The sequence below is a fragment of the Gymnoscopelus braueri genome (genome assembly GCF_963280865.1).
Source record: "Gymnoscopelus braueri genome assembly, chromosome: 12".
NCBI lineage: Eukaryota > Metazoa > Chordata > Actinopteri > Myctophiformes > Myctophidae > Gymnoscopelus > Gymnoscopelus braueri.
The window spans coordinates 25,645,514-25,672,866 of record NC_137614.1 but is presented as its reverse complement, the minus strand read 5'-3'; the positions used below and the strand labels follow the sequence as shown (position 1 = coordinate 25,672,866).

The following is a 27,353-nucleotide window of genomic DNA, read 5'->3' as shown; positions in this document are numbered from 1 at the left end:
AAATAGGCTAAAGTATTGCTTGGTTCTTAACCACCTGGGGATGCAGCACCTGCTAATCAACAATAAAGAATATTTAGGATTTTTGGTTAGATTGGGTTCAGATCGTTGGTTATTATACAGTATATATTTTTGGGTCGGATGTGTCAGTCTCTCTCAATAGGTCAGGTGGGTTGGCTTAAAAAAACTCCCCAAATCACCACTACTTACAGTCTGACAGTGGCTGGGTGTTATTCTTTTTGCTTTTGGAATTAAACAGCCTTTGCTACGACTTTAGGAGTCCTCAGTTAATCTCCTTGTCTCTCGTCCCTGCTCAGACTATAGGTCAAGTATATACAATTTTGTATGCGAGCCAAATTGAATGGGTCTTGATATTTAACCCCACAGATCACTTCCTACAAACAAACGACATCCTACATATACTGTCTGTTACTTGTCTCATAACTGGTAGAGAGATACGGGCTGCGATGGAGTTTTTGGCATGAAAAGACAGTGAGTGAGGAATTGAGAGGGTGGCTGTGGATAGAGGCATGTTCTTCATGTGGATGAGTGAGTTTTACTGTGCAAATAGACTTGATAATACTGTGCGTTTGCTGTGTGGGGGTAGCGAACAGCCCACCATGATTTATTCAGCAGAGCCATGCTGCCTCTGTCCTACAGCAATCGTGTGTGTGTGTGTGTGTGTGTGTGTGTGTGTGGGGGTGTGTGTGTGTGTGTGTGTGTGTGTGGGCATAAAGTTTTGCTTGGCTGAACAACATTTTGTCTCGCCTTCCATTGGCTGGTTCTGAACGGAGGCTACGGAACACAGGTCGTCCAGGGTTACGGCAGTGAGGAGAGCTCAGTCGTACTGCGGCTCTTTTACTGACAAGTCCATCATCCCAGAGGTTTTCAAAATGACAGCCGTAAACATTTTTGAGTGTGTGTGTGTGTGAGAGAGAGAGAAAAGGAGAGCGAAAGAGGGAGAGAGAAACTACTTTTCAAGTATACAATCGCTGCAGTGAGTGAGTGAGTGAGTGAGTGAGTGAGTGAGTGCGTGCGTGCGTGCGTGCGTGCGTGCGTGCGTGCGTGCGTGCGTGCGTGCGTGCGTGCGTGCGTGCGTGCGTGCGTGCGTGCGTGCGTGCGTGCGTGCGTGCGTGCGTGCGTGCGTGCGTGCGTGAGAAAGAACGAAAGAGAGAGAACTACTTTTTGAAGGCAGCAGCCACACAGTCACGTACACAATCGCTGCAATTGCCTGCCCTAACTCATGAAAGGAGCCATGGCCAAAGTCCACTGAGCAGTATTCCTTTCATATGCCCACGCGACTCCCCGGCTTCAATTGATGTCGCTCCCTCCGTTGTTAGCGGGGGCTTACATCTCTTCAATATTAATGGCCCGTGGTAGGAGGCACCGTGGCACTTAATAGAAACATTAATTATTCAAAAGGCACATCTTCTGGTGGGGCGCGTCTACTAATGTGCTAGTATGTATACAAATCAGCTCGTGATGGGGGCTTTAGGCGCACACAAAACACAAATTTAGTAATAAATTCAGTACGCTGGGGGAAGGGGGTGGGGTTGTCTAGTTCTTAAAGAAACTGTAATCACTGAGGGGTGAGGGTGAGGGTGAGGGGCAGGAGGGATCAACAAGGATAACTTGATGCTGTGTGGAGAGGAGAGACATCGGGAGCGACTTATCACACTCCTCTCCTCCTCTGCTTTCTAGCACTCAACCGCTTCCTGCCAATCCCTTTGTCCTCTCTCTCCAACCTCATAGCTCCCTTGACCTCGACACCGCACACTCTCTGACCCTCCCCGGTTTTCCATTTCAACATTTTCCCCAAAACAAATCTCTGCGCCTCTCTCTCTCTCTCTCTTCTGTTTTCTTGTTCTTCACCTCGCTCTAAATCTGTGATAGGATCCTAAGAGCACCTACGAATGAAAGAGAAGATGTTTACTGAGTGAGGCAGAGTTAATGCAGTTGTCCACAGTCCCTGCTAAATAAACAAGTAAAACTAGTTTCCTTTCTTTTGAAAAATGAAGGCCTCCCTCAACCTGTCCTCGCTCCGTTTCACAGTTTCAGTGTTTGTTTTTGCCACCACTAAATCATTCCATTTCATTTTTTTGTTTTTTTGTGCTGTCTTGCCGTCTGTTTTTGTAGTGTGAATGATGAAGGTCTGGGTTGGAGGTGGCCTTGGTAATCACATACTGTGCTCACAACACTAATGAAAACAGCCAGCTGAATGAGATATGTCCCAGCGGATGGTAATGGGCACCCTGCACACATGCACACACACGTGCACACATACACATGCACGTTATGTGGACACACGCACATTATGTGGACGCGCGCACCCTGGCCCTCACAAATGCCAGACTAGCTGAAAGTGTAATGGAAGATCCTAACTTAATTTACCAGGATGACTCGGTACACACACACACACACACACACGCACACATGCACACACGCACACACACGCACACGCAGGGCTGAACAAGGGCAGCTAGAGAGAGAAAAGAGAGAGAGAGTGAGTGAGGCAGAGACAAACAGAGACAGACGGAGGGGAGAGATCAGCAATGGCTCTTCATCTTAATCCCCCCCCCCAGATTATCAGTGTACAATACAGCATATCAATAAACCAAGTCGTTAAATTAGGTTTTTCCATAGGCTAGAGTTTGATGTGAGGGAGCGGCAGGAGGAACAATAGACAAATGAATCAATGCAGAGCCAGTAAGGTCTGGGGCCGCGGTGGGTTAAACATAATGCAGTGGTGCGTTACCAAACCTAATTAAACAGTGGTTCCTAGCCTGCCTCCCCTGCGACAGTGGACCAACGAGGCTCGGCCCGGAATTCAGCCTCGGTAAGCAAAGACCCCACATTACGGGAAAACAAATAAGCACATCCGGGTCACGACCCCTGTACGGTTGGGGGAGTTGGCGCTACAGCGGCTGGTGGGACTTGGGGTGTTGGCGGTGGTGTTGATAGAGGCGATCAATAAAGCCACACACACCTTCTGTCGTTGTGTGTGAATGGCCACATGAATCCTGCTGGCTATACGGCAGCTCTACCAGGAATAGTTAAGCCTGATTCATATGCCGGTGGTACGCACCACAAATAGCAGATCTACAAGCTCACAACGTGCTGGATCGCAAACAAGTTGTAAGCTTGTATATCTGTTAGTTTTTTTGTGCGCGACACAGCACGCAACCAAGTATAAATCAGACATTATTTACTAAAGAGTGTCTGCTTCCTCCATGTCATACATATGGCGTTCTGTCTAAATGCGCCTGGTGCCAAAGTTTGTTTCAAAGCGCTGAGATAACCTTGCGAGGTTATAAAGCATTTAAATCTACGGGCGGGCATCTGTGCACGGTGCACCCTGCCTCAAAGAGCAGGCAGATGTCAGGGAGACATAGCGCCTTAAAGCGGAATATGTCTGCACTGGTGTGCGTGTATGTGCGCGTGAGTGTGTGTGTGCGCGTGTATGTCAAGGTACTTGCCCTTGCACGATCTCCAAACAGTGAGAGGAATCCTCTTAATGCATAACGAATGCATGCACGCAGGCACACACACACACACACAAACACACGCGATGAGCCCACACACCTACGCACTCTGACACACACACACACAGTGACACAAACACCAGATGCTCCACCACATGGAGACGGAGAAATAGAGAGAGCGACAGAGAGGAGAAGAGAGAGACGGAGAGAGACCATGTACAGATCTGCAGGCATTAAGTAGGGCCAGCACCCTGGGGAGCTTCCTACAGGCTCATTCTCATTCATCCTGGGTCCAGAGGAAAGCGAGGAGAGAGTGTGGAATAGCCTTCCTTCCCATGCAAAGCCTCTCAATGCAAAATCAGACATTCCACTGTCAAGAGCTCAACTTGAGGGAGCGCTGTCGTTATCGACCAAAGAAATACGCCTATGATAATGTTTGAAAAGATGTGAGGATCAGGCATAGTCTGATCTTGCTGGGTGTTTGAGACGATGCACATCAGATAAAGTGGTTTCTCATCAACTTCTCACCAGCATCAATATCATCACAGCTTTTGAAGTCACAGGACTATACAGTACACACACACACACACACACACACACACACACACACACACACACACACACACACACACACACACACACACACACACACACACACACACACACACACACACACACACACACACACAATACTGTATATAATTTACTATCTAAACTAGGGCGAGGTCCCATTACATCACAGCTTATTATCCGCTTAAACCGGAATCGCTCAGGGCTCTATACTAGGGTCCCTGATGTTTTTGCTCTACACTAAATATCTTTGCCTAAAATAGCCGAAGCTTGCCACGCATCACATTGTGTGACGTGCTGTAAGGGTTCAAGTAGTTATCACATAATTTATTTTAGCTGGGGCAGGCAGGGGAGGTTCATAATGGCACACTGACCTCTGTGATGCGTGGGTTGGTGCACTTGACGTTCTTGCTGGACAGGTCCAGCCAGCGGGTGGTGTAGGGGTTGATGGGAGGGCAGTGGTGGCGCAGGGTGCAGCGGCCCTCACCGCTGCACCAGCCGCACTGGAACTTCCTCTCAGACTTCAGACACATCCCACAGCTGTCCCGCTGCGCGGCGCACTTGTACAGATGCACTGTGGGATGAAGCAAATCAAACTTTATTTGTATAGCACATTTCCAACGACCAAGGTCGAACCAAAGTGCTGCACAGAGCTTATTAAAATACAGACAGACAGAAAGAAATTAAAACAGAGGAAAAAAAGGAAACATGACGCAACAAGAAAATGAAACAACATACAGTATCAATATACAGTATGCAGCACATCTAAGGTATGCCGTGGCGTGAGGACCAGGGTAATTGCACGGTCAAACAGCAGTGAAAGCTAGCGAGAAAAAAATGAGTCTTTATTAAGGATTTAAAAACCTCCAATGACTGAGCAGAGCGAATGTGGAGTGGCAGGGTGTTCCAGAGTCTGGGGCCGGCCGGCGCGAAGGCTCTGTCACCTTTGGTCTTGTACTGAGTATCAGGCACAACCAGGAGCGACTGGTCAGCCGATCTCAGGGCTCTGGTTGGGATGTATGGCTCAATGAGATCAGATAAATATGGAGGGGCGAGGCCCATTTTGGGCTTTAAAAACAAACAATAAAATCGTAAAATCAATTCAGACGGGGAGCCAGTGGAATGAGGTTAGGACTGGGGTGATATGGTCGTGCTTTTTCTTGCCAGTGAGGAGACGAGCGGCAGCATTTTTGTATATAAAAAGTCTATTCAAAATCACAAATGTTTGTGTAGTGATTTCTTTCATGTATTTATTTGACACAATATATCCCTGCAGGCTACTTCTGCATTCCGTTTTTGTTTCACATTTTTATTTAATTTTTTTCATATTTAAAAAGACATCTGTATTTTTCATATGTGGTTTGTTTCAGCAGAAGGGGAATAAAATATAGACAGCGTCTTGAAAGCAGCTAAGAAAAGACCTTATTTGAGAGCAAGGAGGGAAATAAAGAGAGAGAGAGAGAAACACACACACACACACACACACACACACACACACAGAGGGAGATATGTCCATCTGTTGCCTATTTTGCCAGGTGCGTGCTGTCAGCAGCATCTTGTCTCCTTACCTTGGATATTCTCTGGGTTATCAATAATGAAGTTGCCGTTCCACACCACCGAGAAATCCACTGGCAGTTCACTGATTTTCATGCCCTCGTACAGATACTGGAGACCAGAGAGAGAGAGAGAGAGATGGGTGTGGAGGATAACGGGGGACAGAAAACAGCGGGGAGGATTTCAATAGGAGGGCCATTAGAAGATTCTTTTATGACATTGCCCTGAAGTTACATCACCCCCTTGTCTTCATCACAGCTTTACAGACAAAGCACCCCAACACATTCATCATTGTCAGTGGAGATTAATAACCAATGATAAAAAATCCCCAAAACCCTGACAAACTTCACCCAGTATATGAGACCCCCCCCCCCCCCCGCTGCATCTGACCACCCAACAGTGGTCTGAGGAAGTTGAGGACACACACACACACACACACACACACACACACACACACACAATATAAAGTGTACTGTCATATATTCATTCGTATACTTGGCACTACCTCTCCTGTGTTTCATTCTTACTGCTGTTGCTGCTATGACACCTGCATTTCCCTCTGGAGATCAATAAAAGTTTATCTTATCTTTTGACAGGCCTGATATGGTGAGAGCTGAGGGTGGCTGGAGGCTTGGATTTCCCTTCCATCCTCCGGCCTCTTGCCGTGCCGTCCTCGATTGTCTCCTACGCCCTCAGCTGCCACTTGGTGGTGTGTGTGTGTGTGTGTGTGTGTGTGTGTGTGTGTGTGTGTGTGTGTGTGTGTGTGTGTGTGTGTGTGTGTATATGTGTGTGTGTGTGTGTGTGTGTGTGTACACGTCCATTGGGAATATGTTGCAGTTTGTGTGCGCTTGCCTTGAGGGCAGAATCTAGCTGCAGACTTCTCCAGTGTAATTACCTAGGCTGGTTGTAGTGTCTCCACTCAGTGACTGACTGACTGACTGACTGACTCACACACACACACACACACACACACACTATTGACGTGGAGCAGGCTATCCACAAACACTAATTGCATGTCCTATATCCACTCCCGGAAGGGGACACAGGTGAGTTCTGCAAGGGTTTCTCTCTTGATGAGTAAAACTCAGAGTAGGCGAGTCCGGGAACAATGTGCAATAGAGCTGGGATCGGGCTGATTTTTTCAGCCCGAATACGACCCGTTACCGACAGCTTTGTGTCCGACCCGAATCTAGCCCGACCATTAATTATTAATATGCGTCCGAACCGGGGCCCGTAACCGACGCTTTTTTTCACTCGCATTTTTTTTCTCTCTTTTTCTTTGAGGAACGCTCTTTATTAGTCAGGCAAGGTGCACTGCAGACTACACATTATAACATGTTTGCGTGTCAGTGTAATAAGTGCCTTCCTTACATTATTTTTCTACACTTTACTTTACACTTTATTTTCTATATATCAACAATATGACCGATCCGAATCGAATTCCGACCACCAATTATGCAAATGCGTCCGACCCGTGCACGGCCCGTCGGGTACCGACGGGTTTCGGTCGGGTATCCCAGCTCTAATGTGCAATATGAAGAATGACTGGAGCAAGGAAAACTGTATGCAACATATTTCACATTGTGAATGCGAGTTACAGTAACATAAAAGTTACAACACAATCTGAATCTATCTTTCTCAGACAGTCTAACTCTAAATCTAACGAGACACACACACACCATTGTTTTTAAGGCTAAGCCCTGATTAAAATGCAATATTAACATAACTTTGACATAAATAACCACACAATTATGGTTAGCTTGTTGGATTACCTATCCCAAGCAAGTCTCTGCAAGTATGTATGTTGTTTTTATGTTGTATGGTTTTGTGTGGACCCCAGGAAGACGAAGAATAAGCTAATGGGAATCTTAATAAAGAATCAAGTAGATTTCATTCGGAACTGAAATTACTTGAATCCAATGGCTTCTTTGAAAATCAAACAAACCACTGTATGCTTTGGAAAATGGTCAAATGGTCAGCAGTAAAGTCAAGTATACTGTCTGCTAGTCAATAGACTACATAGTAAAACGTTTTAATTTATCCATTTGAAAACATAAATACATTAACTAACACTGAGGATTTAGAGGATTCTGGTCACTGATTCTGACTCTGCTCACCCACCCATCTGACCCCTCTGACCTACCGAACTGTTCTGGCACTGAACACTGGAGCTGTTGAAGCGCAGGGCGGTGACTCTGTGGTTGACCCCCTGGATGTGGAGGACGCACTCGTAGCCCCGCTGACCGGACTGGGGCTGCGGAAGGTTCCTGGCCTTAAGGGTGATAGGCTTCACCTCCCCTGCAGGAATAAGGATCTCCTCTGAGCGCACCAGCTGGGGACAGTCCTGGAGCAGAGGAGGAGGAGGAAGAAGAGGAGGACAGGGAGAGAGATGATGGTTAGAGTGAGCGAGCGAGCACACAAACAAGCAACGAATAAAATGTGTGTTTTAGGTCAGTAGACACAAAACAATGAATGATGGCTCACGAAGAACAAAGGGGAATGGCTTTTATTTGGGCTGATGTCTGTGTGTGCTAAAGGAGAATCCATGGTTGACGAAACTATGTCGCTGTTTCAGTTTCAATGAAGATCTCTCTCCCTTGTGGCTGGGAACAGCCAGAGAGACAGAAGGCTCCCCTTGATAATTTAAATCCGTCCTGGAGTTGAGGACAGACTGACGTTGACACTAACAAGGGTTTTATAAGGTTTCGAGTTCATTACAGTTGGCACTACAGCTCCATAAAAGCTCCATAAAAGCTCAAACAAAACCTTTTATAAACCCTTAAAATCAAGCTCCAATTCATTGTGGAGAGAACAACTCCATGCTTTGTCTCTTGATGTACGTTAAAGCCTAGGTTCTGTTTTTTCTTTCTTGTATTGGGAGGTCATTTTTTAAGATCACTGCTGTACATAATGTGTTGTGCTCTGTGCGTGTGCGTGGCAATCTGTCTCTGTGTTTTATTTACCCTTTGACTAGAAAAGCCTCATTGAAAAAAAAAATCTCTATTACAAGAATGTCCTGACAGGCTGCAACACAATAAAACATGATTGCAGCAAACATAAAACAAGTTTCATTAAAAGTGAGAAAAAAACTACATCAATCAGGATAATCACTAAAAGTCAGCACAAAATATGTCAACTAAAAAAACAGCCTGATTTCCTCAACATCTAATGATACTAGTTCAGCAAGATTTAAATCCATTTGGAATGTGTTCCAAGCTGTGGGAGCAACATTACATGCATAAAACCCCTTTTCCTCAATTCCGTATGGGCTTTTGGGACAGTTAACCACTGTCATTATAGATTTGTTTGAATAGAAAAATTCAAACAACTAAAAAATAGCTAAAACGGTACTCGGGTGGTAAAGTCCCTGCCCACCACCACGGAGGTTGTGGGTTCGAATCCACCGTGATGCATCCGGCTTTGTCGGGCGTCTTATGCGAACACAATTGGCCAGTGTTCGGGTGAGGGAAGCTGGACGGGGAGGGATATTGATCACTACATGTACTCCTACAGGTGAGGAGTGTTGGGTGGGAGGAGTAGGACGAAGGCTCTACGTCGTCCCGGTGGGGGCTCCTCAGTGGCAGGTGAGTCAGTAGGATACAACAGCAGTGACAACACAGAAATGTGTGGGGGGAGTAATTAATTGGCATAACAAAAACAATTTATAAATAAAATAAAATAGCTAAAATGACTACAAGTGCACAGCACGTCGCAATGTGACACGTTGTTAGCTTGTAGTTTGGCTATATTCGCTATTTTTGAAATAAGGATAGGTTAATAAAAGTTCTGGCAGCGTATACAATAACTGGGAGCAATAAGGAATAAATGCCTTTGTGTCTGCATGTGCACTTAAAGTGGAAAGTGGCAATGCAGTCATAGTGTCCTCTTAGGTGGCCCAGTAAATCAATGTGTTACTTTACACTTCCATTGGCAGTAAATACACCACCTCCTGAGTCCTAACCACTCGCTAATAGGATGTGGACGCACAGATACACATTCACACACAAACACTGCAGAGTCCTGAATGTTAATTTAACTGTTGAACTGAATGTTAAAATTAACACCTCAGGATGCAGTGTACATACACAAAAAGGAAACGCATGAACCCATGAAGAAGCACCCCCCCCCCCCCCCCCCCCCCACACACACACACACAAGTACTTCTCCCAGAGAGCGTGATTGACTTGGTGATGATGATCCGATGTCATTGTTAAGACTTTCAAACTCAGTAACTCCTCACATAATAGACTGTTAATTGCTACTGAGGCGAAACAAGTGAGTTCTGAAAAAGAAATGGCAAATACAGAAATAGAAGCACTTAGAGAGCTGTCTTGCTCAAGACATGCCCTGAGGCGCGCACACACAGCTACAGTACTACACAGAGACAGATACATAGTAAAATCTTTAGTGGTAATTTGTACACTCTCTACATGGATAAACTAACACTGACGATTTTACTGTGTGTTGGCAAAGAGAGAGAGAGAGAGAGAGAGAGAGAGAGAGAGAGAGAGAGAGAGAGAGAGAGAGAGAGAGAGAGAGAGAGAGAGAGACTGACATAGTTAAAGGACACATACATTGAGAGAGGGAGGAGAAATGACAGGATATGGTGGAGGAAGAAAGTTGTGCCAGCATGCCTGTGTGTGTGTGTGTGTGTGTGTGTGTGTGTGTGTGTGTGTGTGTGTGTGTGTGTGTGTGTGTGTGTGTGTGTGTGTGTGTGTGTGTGTGTGTGTGTGTGTGTGTGCGTAGGTGCATGTGCGTGTGCATGTGCATTTGTGTGTGTATGCTTGTGTGTCAATGTGTGTATATTCCACCTACCTCTGAGGCATTAACTCGTCCCTCTTGGAAGGAACAGCTGGAGGGGTCATGAGTACACAAGTTGCGGTACTTGCACCAGTGGCAACGGAAGGCACTGTTCACGCACGACAGACACCTGTGTACACACACACACACACACACACATAAAATGACGCAGTCAAGTAGAGGCAGAGTGTGTACCAAGCATGGGGGGAGTAGTGAGCAAGGAGGAAATGAGTTCAGATCCCAAGTGGGCACCTGCTGTTGTGCCCTTGTGGTTGGCATCGCACCTCACGGCCACTCTGCCAAGCGCTCCTGCGCATGCATTCTTTATTGCCATTGCTTTTTTTTAGTTGTGCTGCCATTCGGCGTATGAATGGGAGACTATATTTAAGGCCCTATAAGCTGTGTGTGTGTGTGTGTGTGTGTGTGTGTGTGTGTGTGTGTGTGTGTGTGTGTGTGTGTGTGTGTGTGTGTGTGTGTGTGTGTGCGCGCGTGCGTGTGTGAGAGACAAAGACAGAGTGGAGGACCGTTGAGTAATGAGGACAAATAAGACATTGGCACAGCTTGATCCTGCAATTACCATTAGCCCTGTATTGTTGGAGTGCTGCTGTAATTACCAGCTGGTAGGTGTTGTGCACTGTACGTGTGTGTGTGTGTGTGTGTGTGTGTGTGTGTGTGTGTGTGTGTGTGTGTGTGTGTGTGTGTGTGTGTGTGTGTGTGTGTGTGTGTGTGTGTGTGTGCGTGCGTGCAAGGGGGGGGGCATTCTATAGGTGATTCCTGAATGCATCATCACACTTTTCACTTGTACAAGGATGTTTGGACAGGAGCAGAATTTATTGTATAATACAGTATCAGTATGTACTGTACATACACATACGTGGTTGTACATGGCAGTATATATCCACACATACATATCGTCGCTGTCGGGCGGAAACCATGTATGTCCAAAACAAATCTCTGCCTGGGTAGTTATAATTTAGTCACAAGCTCTTGTTAATTCTTTTCATTGGTTAAATATTGAAACAACCTAGTGGATGAATGGATGGACTAATGCACAGGAGGACTGATGACTGGACGGACGGATGGACGGATGGACGGATGGACGGACGGACGATAGGTGGCAGCGTCCTAGAAATAGAGGCCACTAATGGCTCCTCTGCATGTTCATCTTAACCACTAGCTTAGACATACAGCTGCTGCGCTAATCTACAATGGCCAATGATAGTAATTGATTGTGACGGACTGCGCTACACTATATACGCACAAACAGTTGTTAAGAGATTGTAATATAGTCTCTCTTGGCACTGTTTCTGTCTCCCCGTGTCTCTGCGAGATGAGGTTGAATAATGTATACTTACTTATACTTAAATATTCAACGGTACGAATGCATGGGAGAGATCTCTGGCAAGTACACACTTATTCAGAAGAATAGTACTGATTCACCTTCAGGCTAAAAGTGTGTGTGTGTGTGTGTGTGTGTGTGTGTGTGTGTGTGTGTGTGTGTGTGTGTGTGTGTGTGTGTGTGTGTGTGTGTGTGTGTGTGTGTGTGTGTGTGTGTGTGTGTGTGTGTGTGTGTGTGTGTGTGTGTAAGGAGAGGGAGCAAGCGAAAAGAGAGTGTGCCCTAGCTTGTATGCATAAGGGGTTACCGTGCCCATTACAAGTGTATGTCGTTCTTTCTGTGTTTTTTGTGTGTGCATACAGTACTTAGTGTGTGAGAAGTAGAGGTTGGTCAGAACTGAAATACCAATAAGCTCCTGGACAAACAGTGGTGCTATGTAGGTATTTGACAGTCAGTTTATTCTAACAAAGTGTTTAAGAAACATATGCGTTACTGCGGTGGGTCGCTCAGGTACAGCTACTGAGGTATATTTGAAGTATATTCTATTTTCCATCTGAGTAAACGATGCCATCCGTTACTGATTAACTAGTGGACACTCTCCTCTCACTCTGTCCCCCCGGTCCCTCTTTGTTCACACAGTACACACACAATAGCCAACACAGTACTACATTAGAAGACAATGGTCACAAACTATGAGTTGTTTTTTTTGTACAAGCAAAGCATTCTCCTTTTTTACTTATTATGTAATTATTCTCTGATTTTGGTTGTAGCTTCAAACTCTGAATTATTGGGAGACGTATCGATAAGAGTATCAAGTAGTATCAATAAGTATGAGGTGTATCGAGTAGCGATATTAGCAGTATTGATCGTAGTATTGGTATCCAAAAAATCCCAATGTGAGGAGAGGCAGACAGAGAGGGACAAAGTGCGCGCATAGGTGTGTGTGTGTGTGTGTGTGTGTGTGTGTGTGTGTGTGTGTGTGACTGTGTGTGTGTGTGTGTGTGTGTGTGTCGCTGATTAGCCGAGCTGACATGGGAGCTCTTAATTACTTCCTGTGTTCCTCCGACCGGGTCCTCAGACAGCAGACAACCGCATCAAAACAAAGGAAATACTTACAGTAGCTCCTGCTACAGGGGAATGTGTGTGTGTGTGTGTGTGTGTGTGTGTGTGTGTGTGTGTGTGCGTGTGCGTGCGCCTTTCATGTTTGTGTTTTGTGATGGTGTGTGTGTGCAAGTATATTTATTAGTGTGCGTATGAGACTGCAAATGAGAATGTGTATCTGTCTTGTTTTTTTAGTTTTTTTCTTCCATGTTGTTAAGGTGTGAGGGCTGATGAGAGGACTACTTGTGCTGTGTTGTTCTCTTCTCTCCCTCCCCTCCCCTCCTATAATACTCCCGGGTCATGGAGGCCTTTGGATAGCATGCAGACAGCCTCCTCTACTCTAGCTCACCGGAGGCTTGTTGAAGGCACCGCCGACATGCCAGGGGATTCAACTCAGCATCGCTCAGTCCGGGAAGGAAGCGGCCACGTAGAAAGCAGGCATGAAAACCCCTTCTTAAGATCCGTTAGGTACAAAATGCGAGACGTCGGCAGCCGTGCCCAAGAGGAAGGATTCATTAGAGGGCCACGGCAAGCAGCCATTTACCGTTGTAGTGCTCATGCGGAGGCAAGCGATCAGATTGCATTAGTCTTTACAGGGGTCTATTTTTGGGCTCAGACTGAGACTGGGACCTGGCAAGGTTAAGGGCAAATTGTAACTAATTCCCAGAGCATTGATTCAGTAGTGTCGGACATTGTTGTTATAAACTAAGGGAGAATGGACGGGAAGAATGAATGAGGGGTGAGGGGGAGAGAGAGAGAGAGAGAGAGAAAGAGAGACCGACCGAGAGACAAAGACAGACAGGGTGGCAGCGTATGAGACTCACAGCTGGTGGATGCTGCAGTTGTAGAATTTGACCTCGGTACTGATAAGCATTTGACCAGTCTCCTTGGAGTTCAGCCTCAACTCCACGCCTGACCAGTCTGAAAGAAACACAGAGCGAGGAGACAGAGAGAGAAAATGACAGAGAAAAATGAATATATTTTTTTACATACAGCGTGGTGCATCCATCATAGCACCGTTTTGCACTACTTCACACAGCAGACCTGAATATTATGGACCTACTATAGTTATAACCAAAAATAAATACAAATCTCATCCCTATTACCCCACCCTGTGCATGAGGCTGACATTTACACCAGACTGTTCATGTACAGTACAGTAAATATGAACTGTGTGTTAACCTATCAAGACCTGAGGCCGATTCTACAAATGTCTTCTAAATCCTAATAGTTTCTTCTTGCTATATTAGTCGTGCTCAGACTTTTTCATGTCAAGGACCCCCAAAATTATATGCACGAAAATATTTTGTTCCAGGGACCCTCAGAAGCAAAGATTTGGGTAAAAAAAATGTTTACTTAAAAATGTATTCAAAGTGTATCTGCAATTTTTGAATAGCCAAAGTATAAAATAATGGTTTAAGTGGTTACGCAGATGCCCGGTTTGATTGGGTTAATTTAACTCGGAGAGTAGAAAGGGACCCTTGGTGACTTTGGTGACTTCTATTAGGCACCTTCTGTATCGTTTGAGCCCTATCATCACTTCTTTGGCATCATATGGACCTCTGACTTTTCAACCCATTAGGACCTGAGGCCGATTCTGAAAATGTCTTCTAAATCAGTAGTTCTCAAACTTTTTCGTGCCAAAGACCCACAAATTGATATATATATTTGGCCGTGGACCCCCCCCCCCCCATCTGAAAATGTTTTGTGCCTTGCACCCCCAGAAGACAATATTTGTGTTAAAAAGAAAATCAAAAATATTCAACACTTTCAAGATAGTTTTTTTAAATGTTCAAAAATAGCAGATGTACAAGCTCGCAGTGTGGCATTAAGTGACGTGCTGTGAGCTTGTATATCTACTATTTTTGAGGACCACTGTTCTAAATCCTAAGAGTTTTCTGAAAAACTTATGTTGCAATATATATATATATAGCTAAAATCTAAAATGACACAGATGTTTTCCCGATTTTAATGGGTTAACTGATCTTATCCATACATGTACAATAATGGAAAGTAACTGAGCACTTCTTATTTTTTTGGTACTATTCCACTATATCTCAGAGGCAAATAACTTACTTTGCAGATTTATAATATTAATACAAAACATATACAATAACTGATAAATTATGATTTCATATTATAGATGAAGGTACCCAGCAGCACATAAAGTAATTAAAATCATCCCAACCTTTAACAGCTGCAATATTAAAGTGACAAACATATTAATACGTTAATAATTACAATCCAATATGACTGTGAAATGACCATTCTGCATAACGACAACTTTTACTATTGGTATCGTAAGCATATTTTGATGCCAATACTTGTACTTTTACTCAAGTAAACATTTTGAATACAGGACTTTTACTTGTAATTGAGCATTTCTTACAGTATATCTTACATTGTGTACGCAAGTAATTGTAGTATTTCTTCCACTACTGCATGGGCATCTATCTTTCTTTCAAAGACCACATAGAGCACTATATGTACAGCTTATTTTCTTAGACTGTACTTGTGGTTAGGTCTCATACCACATGGGTGCAATGGTCAGTGAGTCCCTGGTTTGATTCCTGGCCAGGCGGCCCATTTGATGCATATCATTTCCCTACTCTCTCTCTCTCTCTCTCTCTCTCTGCATTTCATGTCTCTCTCGCCACTATCGAATAAAGGCTTACCCCCCCCCCCCACCACACACCAAAAAAAATAAAAGAGAAAAGGGGTAGTTGTAGTCTGTACCTCTGCATATATCCTCAGCTACCCTACACAGTAAAATCCTCAGCGTTCATTTATCCATTTGTAACTCTGAGTACAAATGTAACCAAATGGGTCCATTTGTACACTCTCACACAGTTAAGAATTGTATTGTGTGCCCTACAGCATGAATGCTTTCAAATGTCCCCGGTTCACCTCCGCCGTCCACCGGTGGGACCAGGCAAAGCAACAGAGACTGGCGGGCACCAGACTTGCCAGTCTCTGAGGGTGCCAGCTTTTGCCCAGGCAGGTGCGTTCTGCAGGACGCCAGGGTCCCACTGTGGACCAAGCTGACCCTTCCTCTCCTATACACCGACACCCAGCTCTAAGATCTACGGGGGAAAAGCATCTACCTTGACCTTGAGTTAAAATAAAAATCTCTAGGATATTACACCAAAAATCTAAGGAGCGCAGTGTTTACCAGGGTGACGAAACAATGGCGTGGTGAAAAGAAATGGACAGACTTTGCGGTGCTCGGCATGCACATGAGCCGTGGTAACAGGGAGGAATAATGTACCTCCTCTGATAGATGAAAGCATATTTTAATATCGCTATCAGAGTGGTGAAATACGATCCATTTTCTGCCTGGTATTATTACACTTTTTTTCCCCGAAAACACATAAAAATCCTCAGTGTTAATTTATTCATATTGTACACTCTCTAAGTTAAATTAACACTGGGGATTTTACTGTGCAGAGACAACCTATGTGTGTGTGTGTGTGTGTGTGTGTGTGTGTGTGTGTGTGTGATTGAGAGAGACACGTGTGTGTGTGTGTGTGTGTGTGTGTGTGTGTGTGTGTGTGTGTGTGTGTGTGTGTGTGTGTGTGTGTGTGTGCTCATGTGCATGCGTTTATGTAGAGCAGGCTGAGGCTCAAATGGCTCATATTCTAGTGTGTGGGAGGATTGAACAACCCTCCATGCCCTGTTCTCTGTGCTGCACCTGTTGGGATTGCAGGCTCTCCGTTGTTTCACACAAGGCTGTACAGCAGGCTGGAGGTTTGTACAGTACTCTTTATTCCAATGTGCATTTGGTCTCTCTCTCTCGTGAAGCACGCACACACACACACACACACACACAGATCTGGCAAACACAGCTGTGCAGAGCTGGCCTGTGGGTTTGTTTATGTTACCAGAGAGAGAGAGAGGAGCGCCAGCCATGTTCTTCTTATTTCAAGCCGATACAGAGTCCAGACTTGCGGCGCCCGGCAGCATCCCCACAGGAACCAAACTCTTCTCTCCATCTCTCTGTCTACTCCTTCTCTATTCCTTCCCTTCTGCCTCTCTTCTATTTGTTCCCCTTTTCACTCCCTCCCAATCTCCCTTTTCTCTCTCTCTCTCTCTCTCTCTCCCCTTCTCAATTCATCTCTAATCTATTCCCTCTGCACTTGCTCCCCTCTCCATCCACAGGGAAGGACAGAGAGATAGCATAATGGAGAAAGGGATGATGGAGGGGGTGTTTCAGGAGGGGGAGATCAGGGGAGTGGAGGGAGGCACAGGGGGTGGGGTCTACAGTCAAAAGGGCAGGAAATGGGCGGTGGCTGAAGGAGATGGGCTTGCAGGGGGGTGTGGGGGGATTAGCTGACATTTACCTGGGTGGAAAAATCCGTATGAACGCCTGATGCGTCCCTCCCCGCGGGACCCCTGGACAAACATGGCTGTCATTTACCCACATGGAAGTGGATTACCGAGCCCCAGAAACACACCGCAGGCCACTTTGCAGACACCAGCCATGATAAAATATATACTATTCATGGGACTGGAGCGTTGTGGCCGTGCAGCCAACCTGCTATAAGCAAACAACAGGTGCAGTGAGGCAGCAGGTGTCAGCATTCATGAAGACGGCTAAATAAATGACAGCGGCAGCCCGGTGATGTATGCCAATGTGGGCATAGCGGTGAGCAATACTTGAAATGTCATTTCGAGAATTATATGAATGGAATATTAGTCATTATCAAACATGAGCATTTCCGGGGCAGTGTTTGGGATATATTGTGTAAGTTGGCAAATATGCTTTTGAATGTCAGTGTGTTATTGTCAGTGGAGGTAAAAAGTGGGTGATTGTCCCTCGCTGGCCCTGCTGTTGAACAAGCAGTGGCTTTAACCAGTTATGAAGGCAGAAAAGCCCAAAATATATATATATTCCCCCAAGATTTCAGACCTTCTTCACCTATAATGGCATGCCCAAAACAGGGACTCCAGGGCTAAAGTGGTTAATTCAACTCCTCGCTTCTTTCCAGTCATACGTGTTTCTCTAAAGCACGGCAGGGGACAGCCCCCTCGCGCTCTGGCGACGCTAGGCCTCTCAATCAATCAATTAATCGATCAACTTTGCGGTCATATACCTCCCCCCTGAATCATCCGCTACCTGTCCACAGCCACGAGTTATAGATCGCTGGCTATTAGTGTAAGGCAAACGGCAGTAATGTGGGCAACTGTAGCACCGACCACAGGCCCGATCCGATCCTCCATCAGTCCTAATTGGCCCTGGACTTGTGTGGAGCACTCTCCACAGCCCAGGTCCTGATCGCAGGTCAGTGGGAGCTCGTTACACATGAGCCTGAGTGAGGGATGTGGGCTGAATCAATGTGTGTGTGTGTGTGTGTGTGTGTGTGTGTGTGTGTGTGTGTGTGTGTGTGTGTGTGTGTGTGTGTGTGTGTGTGTGTGTGTGTGTGTGTGTGTGTGTGTGTGTGTGTGTGCCTGTGTCAAGGTTATATTAGTTTGGGATTTGTTTTGTTTTAGTTTGTTTTGAATATTTTGTTTATAATTCAGTTCGTTTTTATTTTCTATTTATGAAAAAGCTAAAAGTTTTAGTTAGTTTTTAGTTTGAGTTTTTTTGTACTTTGGGTTATTTGTCAGGTGCAGGATTGAAAAGGTAAGTATTGTGTAATAAAAACTTAACAAAAGATAGCATTTACAAATGTATTCAGTTACAGATGAACCACCAACCATCCACAAATGAAAACTAAGGACATTTTGTCTACAATTTCAGTTCGTTTTAGTTGGTTTTGTAAACACACAATAGAGTTTCAGTTAGTTATCGTTTTGTTTTTTTATTGTAGCTTTTATTTAGTTCAGTTAACAAAAATGTTATTTTGTTAACTACACTATAATAACCTTGGCCTGTGTCTGTGTCTGTGTGTATGAGAGAGAGTGTGTTTGACTTGTTGTGTGCGACAATGAATGCATGTGGCTGGACAGCGAGTACAGCTCATTAACAATCAGCAGTAGTACAGTATATAAATAGCAGAGAGCACAAAGCCTGTGCTTTGATGTGAGAAGGCTCTATGGGGTTTAAAATGAACTCTCACTGTACTCTACTATCTACTGTGCTTTAGTTTATTATTGTACCAGGTCAGATCAGCCTAATGCGGGTGATTTCTTTCTTTTACTGGATTCCCCAGTTTGCTTCCTGTAGATGCAAATGCAAATGTAGCGTAAAATAGTACAGTATATCGTCACCGTCGGGTGGAGACCTTCCATCTCGAAAACTGTTACTTTTCAGGAAATGGAAAAAATAACCTGTGTTCCGTGTGTTATTAATTAGGTATAAGCTCTTAATACTGTTTATCCAATAAATATTTATGAAACCCACAGACCAACTTTCACTTTCAAATTGTAAAAAGAAAAAAAAGAAAAGGCGGAAATAGCAGATCTACCAGCTACCAGTATGCGGAACTAGTTGATCTATAAGCTCACGATACGTCACGATGCGACGAGTTGTGAGCATGTAGATTGACCAGTTTCACTACATTTGCACTCTTGTACGATGAAGTAGGGAATTCATTTACAAAAGAAAGTTGGAAAAAGTTGGATACACAAGGTTTCTGCCCGACAGCAACGATAATTATATAGAGTGAGAGTGTGAGTGAGATACGCACGCGCGTGCGTGCGTGTGTGTGTGTGTTTTATATCTACCTTGGTCAGAGGGGATGACAGGGACATCCTTGGCGGCAGGAGATACACAGAGGATCTGGTTCCCACTGACCTGCCCCTCCACCTCTGTCAGGTTGCCAAAGGCGCACGTGATGCCAGCAGAAAGATCCGGAACATCACTCACCTTCACCAGCAGCTGTATGGTGGATAGGAAACAGAGGCAAAGGTGTATTTCATTGTGCGCGTCAAATTGGAGAGGAGAGTAGGCGCCTCCTTATCTCAAACATTACACAACATTATCTCAGGTATAATGGTATTAATTATGCTATCTAGGGCGTGTAATATAGGAATTATTTTTATCAGGTGTTGAATCACGTATTTATATTGTGGCTGGATTGTTTGTTTAATCTCCCATCTTGATCTGAGCAGTACAAATCCAGACATGAGGTGGAAACACCTTTATGATTTAATTGGTAGATGGACTCGCTGCTCAAAGGGAAATTGGAGAAATGACCACTTGACAAAATTCTAGCTGTTGCTTCCTCTTTCTCTGGAGTTCATAGGGACGCACTAACACATGAAACACAAAGACGCACAAAGGCGCAAACTAATGCCCGTGGTGGACACACACTCTCACACACACACACACACACACAGTCGCACACACACAGTCGCACACACAAGGGCGTTTGAAGTCACTCCCCGGAGAGCCGGCGACTCAAAGGGTAGAGAATTCAGCTGCTCTGCCTATAAATAAATGCATTGCGACGCGCGTGGTGTGTGATCCGATTCTACAGCCAAGAGAAGCAGCCCGGATAATTATCACCATGGCATTTTCACAGCCTTGTTCCATTAGCTGTTATTTTGGGCCGTGGCGTTTGAAGTTTTCCCCCTTTGTTTTATCTGCCTCTCGCTAAACGCTGCAGGGCCTGCTGGGAGAGACGAGGCAGCTGAGCAGCTAAACTGTAGGAATTTCAAGAGATGCTGACTGTCTCTCTGTGTAGCTGAGAAGAAGCTCATCTCCCGAGCAAGCTGGCACATTCCGCTGCCCGGGTTTGCGTGTTTTTCATTTCTACTTATTCTGAAGACCTTCATCCGCCTTTTCCTCTTTGACTGTGTTTGTGGTGCGTCACTCTGAGGTGCGTCGCAGACATCCTTGATTACAGAAATCACAGTAATCAATGTCTTTTGTTCAATGCGGAATTCCCGGAGAAACCTCTTACATTAATTAGCTCTCATCGTTCTGCCAAGACACACACACACACAAAGTAAAACATTCAAAATGCGCACGAATGCAAGTGTGTGTGTGTACGCACTCACACACATACACACAGTCACAAAAGTGGTAGCTAGCTTTTTACCAAAAGCACCCTAATCTCTGAGTGTTTAAGTGCTTGCTCTTTTCGCGCTTCGCTCCTCCCTGGTGATGCAGTGGGTGTTTTTGGAGCTGGCTTAATTGGTGGCAGAGTTTTAATAAAGGTAATTTGATTGTTTTCCCTGTGCTTCCATCTCTCCTGGCGCCTGGCTCAATAGCCTTTGTTGTCATGGTGATAGCTGGCTGCCACAGTGGAATTTGCCTAATGTGAACGTGAGTACAGTACAGTACAGTACAGTACAGTGTGTGTGTGTGTGTGTGTGTGTGTGTGTGTGTGTGTGTGTGTGTGTGTGTGTGTGTGTGTGTGTGTGTGTGTGTGTGTGTGTGTGTGTGTGTGTGTGTGTGTGTGTGTGTAGGGGAAACCGAGAGAGAAAGAGAGAGAGAGTTTGCAGACAAGTCAGCATCATGCTCCTGTTTACTTGCACTGCAGACATTGGAAACATTCCAAATCATAACAAGCACGGCAAACATGTAGCTTGCTCTGGTCTAAACCTCTGTTTGTAAACAGATTAATTGTTAGTGCAACGGCGCTTGAAGTAGAATTATTAAAATATTCCACCAACTGGTTTTATTGTGTGTGTCTAAAGAGATTGAGAGTGAGTGAGTGAGTGAGTGAGTGAGTGAGTGAGTGTGTGTGTGAGGCATTAGAATCTATACAACAACTATACAAACTGTTCTGTGCAGTGTCGTGCACAGAAAATAGCAGATGTACAAGCTCACAACACATCACTCTGCAACACACTGTGAGCTTGAAGATCAGCTATTTTCAGTGTAAGACATCGGCACGCAACTAAGTATAAATCTGGCTTTAGGCAAGCAGAGGCTTTTCTCTCTGATGTTCACTCTGCTTGTTTTCTCACCCGGCCCAGGCGATGAGGATTGCACTGCACTCAGCTGCGCTCCGACAACTTTCACACCCACACTCACTCCCACGCAAACACATCTTGGCGCGCGTACCAAGCGCTCTGTGCCGGGTGAGCATATGCACGCCGAAAACACCCACGTAGAGCACTCAACCAGCCTTAACTATCAAATGTTTATGCATCGGCCTGAATTAAGATCAGCAGCATCGAATGTGAAACTGTTTGAAAAACACGGCACTGCCACTGAATGTGGGCGGGAAAAAACTGGAGAATGTTAAGAGCTGTGTTGAGTGTTAAGTGTTGATTGCAGGTGTTTGGCATTGTGTGTGTGTGTGTGTGTGTGTGTGTGTGTGCGTGTGTGTGTGTGTTAACTTACGGGTACACTGGGCTCTGACACTGCGATGCTGTCTGGGTACACAGTGACCTTCACACACTGGTTGAGTGAGGCAGCGAAACGGTACTGCTCATCAGCGCGTTCACACCGGTTCCTCTGAGAGCACCTGCACACAGCAAACAGCAAGTTCACTCAGCAATTTTGTCATGGGAATAAAACATTGAGAATAAGAACAAAATAAATCTAAGGTAATGAATGATTAATTAGGCACAAGACAAGACTAGGTCAAAAGCTCTAAACATAGTAGATTTCTGGCCCGTGTATGAAATGAGAGTCAGTCAGTCAGTCACTGACATTCAAGTTTGTAGGCCTGAAATGTGAATGGCTGAAAAATAAGAAAGAAATGGGTTACCAATAAAAGAAAGAAAGTGAGAATGAAAGAATTAAAAAGAAAGTAAGTAGTAAAATGAAGTTGTAATTGCAACAAACAAAATAAAAAAATCACACCCTGTGTGAAGTGGGCGGTGTCTTGCTAGCTAATCACAATACTGAATGGAGTCAACCAATCATGTACAAAAAATAAATACATTTATTGAAACACTCTTTATGAAAGTCATATTCCGATGTACAATACTGTTCTCACGAAATGGACAGTATCAAAGTAATATACTAGTGTCACATCACAGTGGTTTTAGATTAGTTTCGTCATATGTATCACTAGCCAATCACAGCATGTGTCTTGCTAGCTAATCACAATACTGAATGGAGTCAACCAATCATGTGCAAAAGATAAATACATTTATTGAAACACTCTTTATGATGGACGAAACCATAACTTTAAAAAAACAAATTTATGTTTTTTTTAAAGTTATGGTTTCTTATATAGGGCTATGCACATGTGTCATGTGACACTGGCCAATCACAGTCCTGAATAGATTGTGATTGGCCAATCACGGTGCAGGGTTAGGCGGGGTAAGTTTTTGGCCAATCACAGCGCAGGATAATTGTACAAATTTCCAAACCTCACTTATAGGGGCGGTTTCACCACCCAAAAACTATGAGAAAGGCTGGCGAGAACAAGGAAGGGCTACCAATGCTGTAATGGCAATAAAAGTAATAGGGGAAAGAAAAAGGTTATTGTTGTAGCAGGGATGAAAACAACACAAAAAAGAAAGAGGGTAAGTGATGCAATGAAATGGTAGTAAAGATAGAGACAGCCAGCGCAGAGCTACAAGAGAAAAGCAAAGCAAAAACACAAGACAAAGTATGGGCACGGTAGAAGTGCTACCAAAGACATAATGGGAATGAAAACATGACATGAGGAGAACTGTTACTGATATCACACTAACTACAAAAACATCATAAAATGACAATAGAAGGAAGGCGTAAAGATACAAGAGTTACCCACGTTGTAATAGAAATAAACACTTTCAACAGAGCAAGGAAGAAGAAAGCAAAAGGAGGGATTAACAATGTTGTCATCCGAATGTTGTCTAAAACCAACAGTCCTGTCAGGGGGAAATAACGCTGTGTCAATTTCTTCACAACAGGATATCAATAAATCACTCCTGCAAACAGCTGTATAACATAACACTGCCATCATCAATACTGCCTGCTATCTTCGCCCCAAGCCCCCCTGAGTTTAGCCGTGACAGTCCATATAATATATACTATACTGTTGTGCATCGAGCGAGGCTGGGAAACCTTGCATTCACAATGAGCCGCGCAAGTAATCTACAGCAACATAATGGCTGGTGCCACCGCCTCCGGCACCTAATTTAGAACACCGCACCCATACAAACTAGCGAGCTGCGGTACTAAGAGCTACACGCACAAATTACATCCTTCAATCACTGCACAACTTTGGAGACATCACCGGTGCAAATTATGCCCAGTTCGCTCATTAAGGATCTTAATGGTCAGTCGCCTTATCAAGTGCCTCGCGACAACCGTCAACCCCCACACCCAATCCGCCCCATTCCTCATTTAAACTCTGCGGTCAGATCCTTATTAAAATTGTGTGTTCCCTTCAGACTATTAAAACCAAAGGCAGTCTATTCTCGTTCAGCCCAGCCAGGGTGCACCAAGTGTCCGTCAGTGGGCTGGCTAACTGGCTGTCTAGTCACACTGGCTCTAATTGGACCCCGACTAGTCAGCCTCTGTCCATGGTGCTGATGAGTCGCTATGACTGTCCCTCACCTTCCAACTGAGTGTGTGTGTGTGTGTGTGTGTGTGTGTGTGTGTGTGTGTGTGTGTGTGTGTGTGTGTGTGTGTGTGTGTGTGTGTGTGTGTGTGTGTGTGTGGTTTTATCATGTTCTACTCAACAGCATACTCGCATACATATTGACTCTCAGACACATCCTCATCCTCAGCGTGTAATTATACTGTCAAGAAAGAGGTTCAAACTGTCCAACACACACACACACACACTCACATACGTACATACGTACGTGCGTACGTACGTACGTACGTACGTACGTACGTACGTACGTACGTACGTACGTACGTACACACACACACACACACACACAAAATTCTGGAGTGTTAACTACTTTGTCGTACGATGATGTCCCACTCCGAAAACAGCAGATCTACAAGCTCACAATGCATCACGCTGTGAGCTTGTATCTGTGCAGTTTTCAACACAGGAGGACACAGTCATCCAATGGAACATAAATTATGCATTATTTTAACTCTGACAGTGTAAGGATTTCACTGGGTACTGTACCACCAACAGCAAGCACATAACTTGCCCCTCCCCCCCTCCAACACACACACACACACTAATCCCTGGGGTGTTTAGAGAGTAGGGCACTGTAGAACTAATAGTTGTGTGCCCACTCCCATGGGGGAAAAGGGAAACGGCTGCATCAGCATTGTGAGAGCTTTTTAAAAACGCCAATTTTACCAAACCAGACACTCGTTCTACACCTTTAATGTCGCCATTTGAGATCTTTCATCTCTGCTATGTAGTTTAATGCATCCCATTTTCTAAGCCATTCTTTGCACATTTGACTCGAGCAATCCATCTCCCCTCCACTTGTCACCTCTCTCTCTCTCCCTCTGTTTTTTTTCCACAGACCTTTTCTCCTGGCAAGGCGTTACTATAATAGTAATTCAGCGCATCTCTCTTACATCCCGATAGAGGCAGAAAATTATACTTAATGTGCTCTCAGGTGTGTTCACGCTGCAGAGCCATGTTTTATGCATAGCCCAAAGCTGTAGAAGTACAGATGCATAATATTTTTTTTTATAAATGAATGAATAAATATATAAAAAAAACTGAGCGGTCATTAAGCTGACAAAAACGCCCTGCATTGATTTCCCCTGCACTGTTATTTCCTTTTTGTAATTTCATTTCAGCTGGAAGAAAGAAAGCGTAGCGGGGAGGGGTTGGGGGGGGGGGGTTGTGGGGCTGGTGGGCAGGAGGCTTGTTGTCGCCATGGTTTCGGGAGACAGCCATTATGTGTGTGTGCTTCTCATCATTAGCTGAAGTGACACTGAATGTTGACCAGCATCCTGCCTTCTCTCTGTACACAGCTGAATCCTTGGTGTTCATTTAACTCTTAGTGCGTGCAAATGGATAAATGAATGAAGGATTTGCTGTGTACGTATGTATTCCCTGTCTCTCTCTCTCTCCACCTTCTCTCCTGTTCTCCCTGACCCTGAGGGGCCGTCACTCAGCAGCCCCCCTCTCTCTTCCGACGCTTTTTGTATACAGTCTCGCGCATTCCTGAGAGAGGGGCCTTCCGCGTCGCGGAATGCCCAGAGGGTGCTAAAGACGGGGAGGAGGGAATGCGCAAGCAACATGGCTGCCTGTTGGAGGACACACATCCTTTTATTCATTTATTTATTTCATACACAAAAAGCTGAGAGAGAAACACACACGGCTCGATACGAGAGAGAGAAAGAGAAAAATAAGAGAAAGGGACACACATACATGTACCAACACACACACACACACACACACACACACACACACACACACACACACACACACACACACACACACAACACACACACACACACAGTAACACTAACAAGCAGCAGCACACGCAGGCATGCATGAACACAAACAGATTGACAATACAAACGCATACAGTTGGTACGTCCCGGTGGCTGTAATTGGAATTTCCCCCATAGCTTCAGCTCCAGGCTTTCTGTTTCCACACACTGTCCATGGTGCTGAAATACTACTCAGCTACAGAGTTCCATTATCTGCCATTTAAAGCTGCAATACGTAACTTTTATGTTCTGACCAAGGTCTCCTGGGTGAGATCGAATTCTACGGCTCAGCTTAGACACAATGCCTGCATGCCCTGGGGGAGATATTGCGCTTATGAGCTTCGGGCTGGAAGAACACATCCAACCACTTCAGATGACATTGTTCTCCGCATTAATAAAAGATTAATAAATATTTTGTTCACAGCCCTCCTCTGAGACACAGAGTGAATAGACAAACATTTTACCATATTATTTTTAGCGAGTGAGGACCAATTATATGAAGGTTAAAAATGGTTGAAGTGGTCCTTTAACTAAAAATTGACCCATATGGACCCGTAAAGGCCCAGAGTTAACAATGTCACAAGCTAACATTTTCAAACAAAGACGTCGTGTCAGTGGCATGTTGTCCCAGTGCACTACGTGACAGCATGCGGGTCAAAGGACAATGAAGGGTTATCGGTTCTCTTGAGCATTCAATTACGTCGGTGGAAATCCAACTGAGACATACCATGTTTGAAATGGAGCATCTACTATATATGATGTACTTTGGAGTGATGCGGGGCACCGGCAGCTTCCTGTATGAAGCCTAACCTCAGGGTCCTCTCCGCTGCCTGCCTTCATAGTTCCTTAGCTCCAGACAGGCAATTACCCTGTCGTCTTTGCCATGCTGCACTCTCATAGACACCCAGACATGCACAAACACACTACACACACACACTGACATGTGCAAAGTCTCAGACACCCACACACAAGCATTCAGACACTTACTGTACTCACTCATACTTTCCATCGTGCTTTCACATCTTGTGTGCACAAACGCGTGCTCGCCGGTGCCTGGGTATCCACACATACTGTATGCTCCCTCAAACATGCGGCACACACACACACACACACACACACACACACACACACACACACACACACACACACACACACACACACACACACACACACACACACACACACACACACACACACACACACACACACACACACACACACACACACACACACACACACACACACACACACACACACACAGAGCCTGGCCTTGACAGGAGTGCAGAGGAGGCAGGCGACAGGGGAAGATTTC

The 27,353-nt window shown here is 44.9% G+C and overlaps 1 protein-coding gene across 2 annotated transcripts in view; it reads right to left on the bottom strand.

Annotated features, from left to right (window-relative positions):
• Positions 1-27,353, bottom strand: part of plxna2 (plexin A2) — a 231,624-nt gene that overhangs the window by 71,989 nt on the left and 132,282 nt on the right. For both annotated transcript variants that reach the window (XM_080445644.1, XM_080445645.1), the window contains 7 exons: positions 22,079-22,202; positions 19,507-19,660; positions 13,665-13,761; positions 10,419-10,533; positions 7,747-7,947; positions 5,618-5,714; positions 4,424-4,623 (listed from right to left, as the gene is read on the bottom strand). In XM_080445644.1, the coding sequence (XP_080301770.1) occupies positions 4,424-4,623; positions 5,618-5,714; positions 7,747-7,947; positions 10,419-10,533; positions 13,665-13,761; positions 19,507-19,660; positions 22,079-22,202 (988 nt within the window). The remainder of the gene's footprint in view (positions 1-4,423; positions 4,624-5,617; positions 5,715-7,746; positions 7,948-10,418; positions 10,534-13,664; positions 13,762-19,506; positions 19,661-22,078; positions 22,203-27,353) is intronic.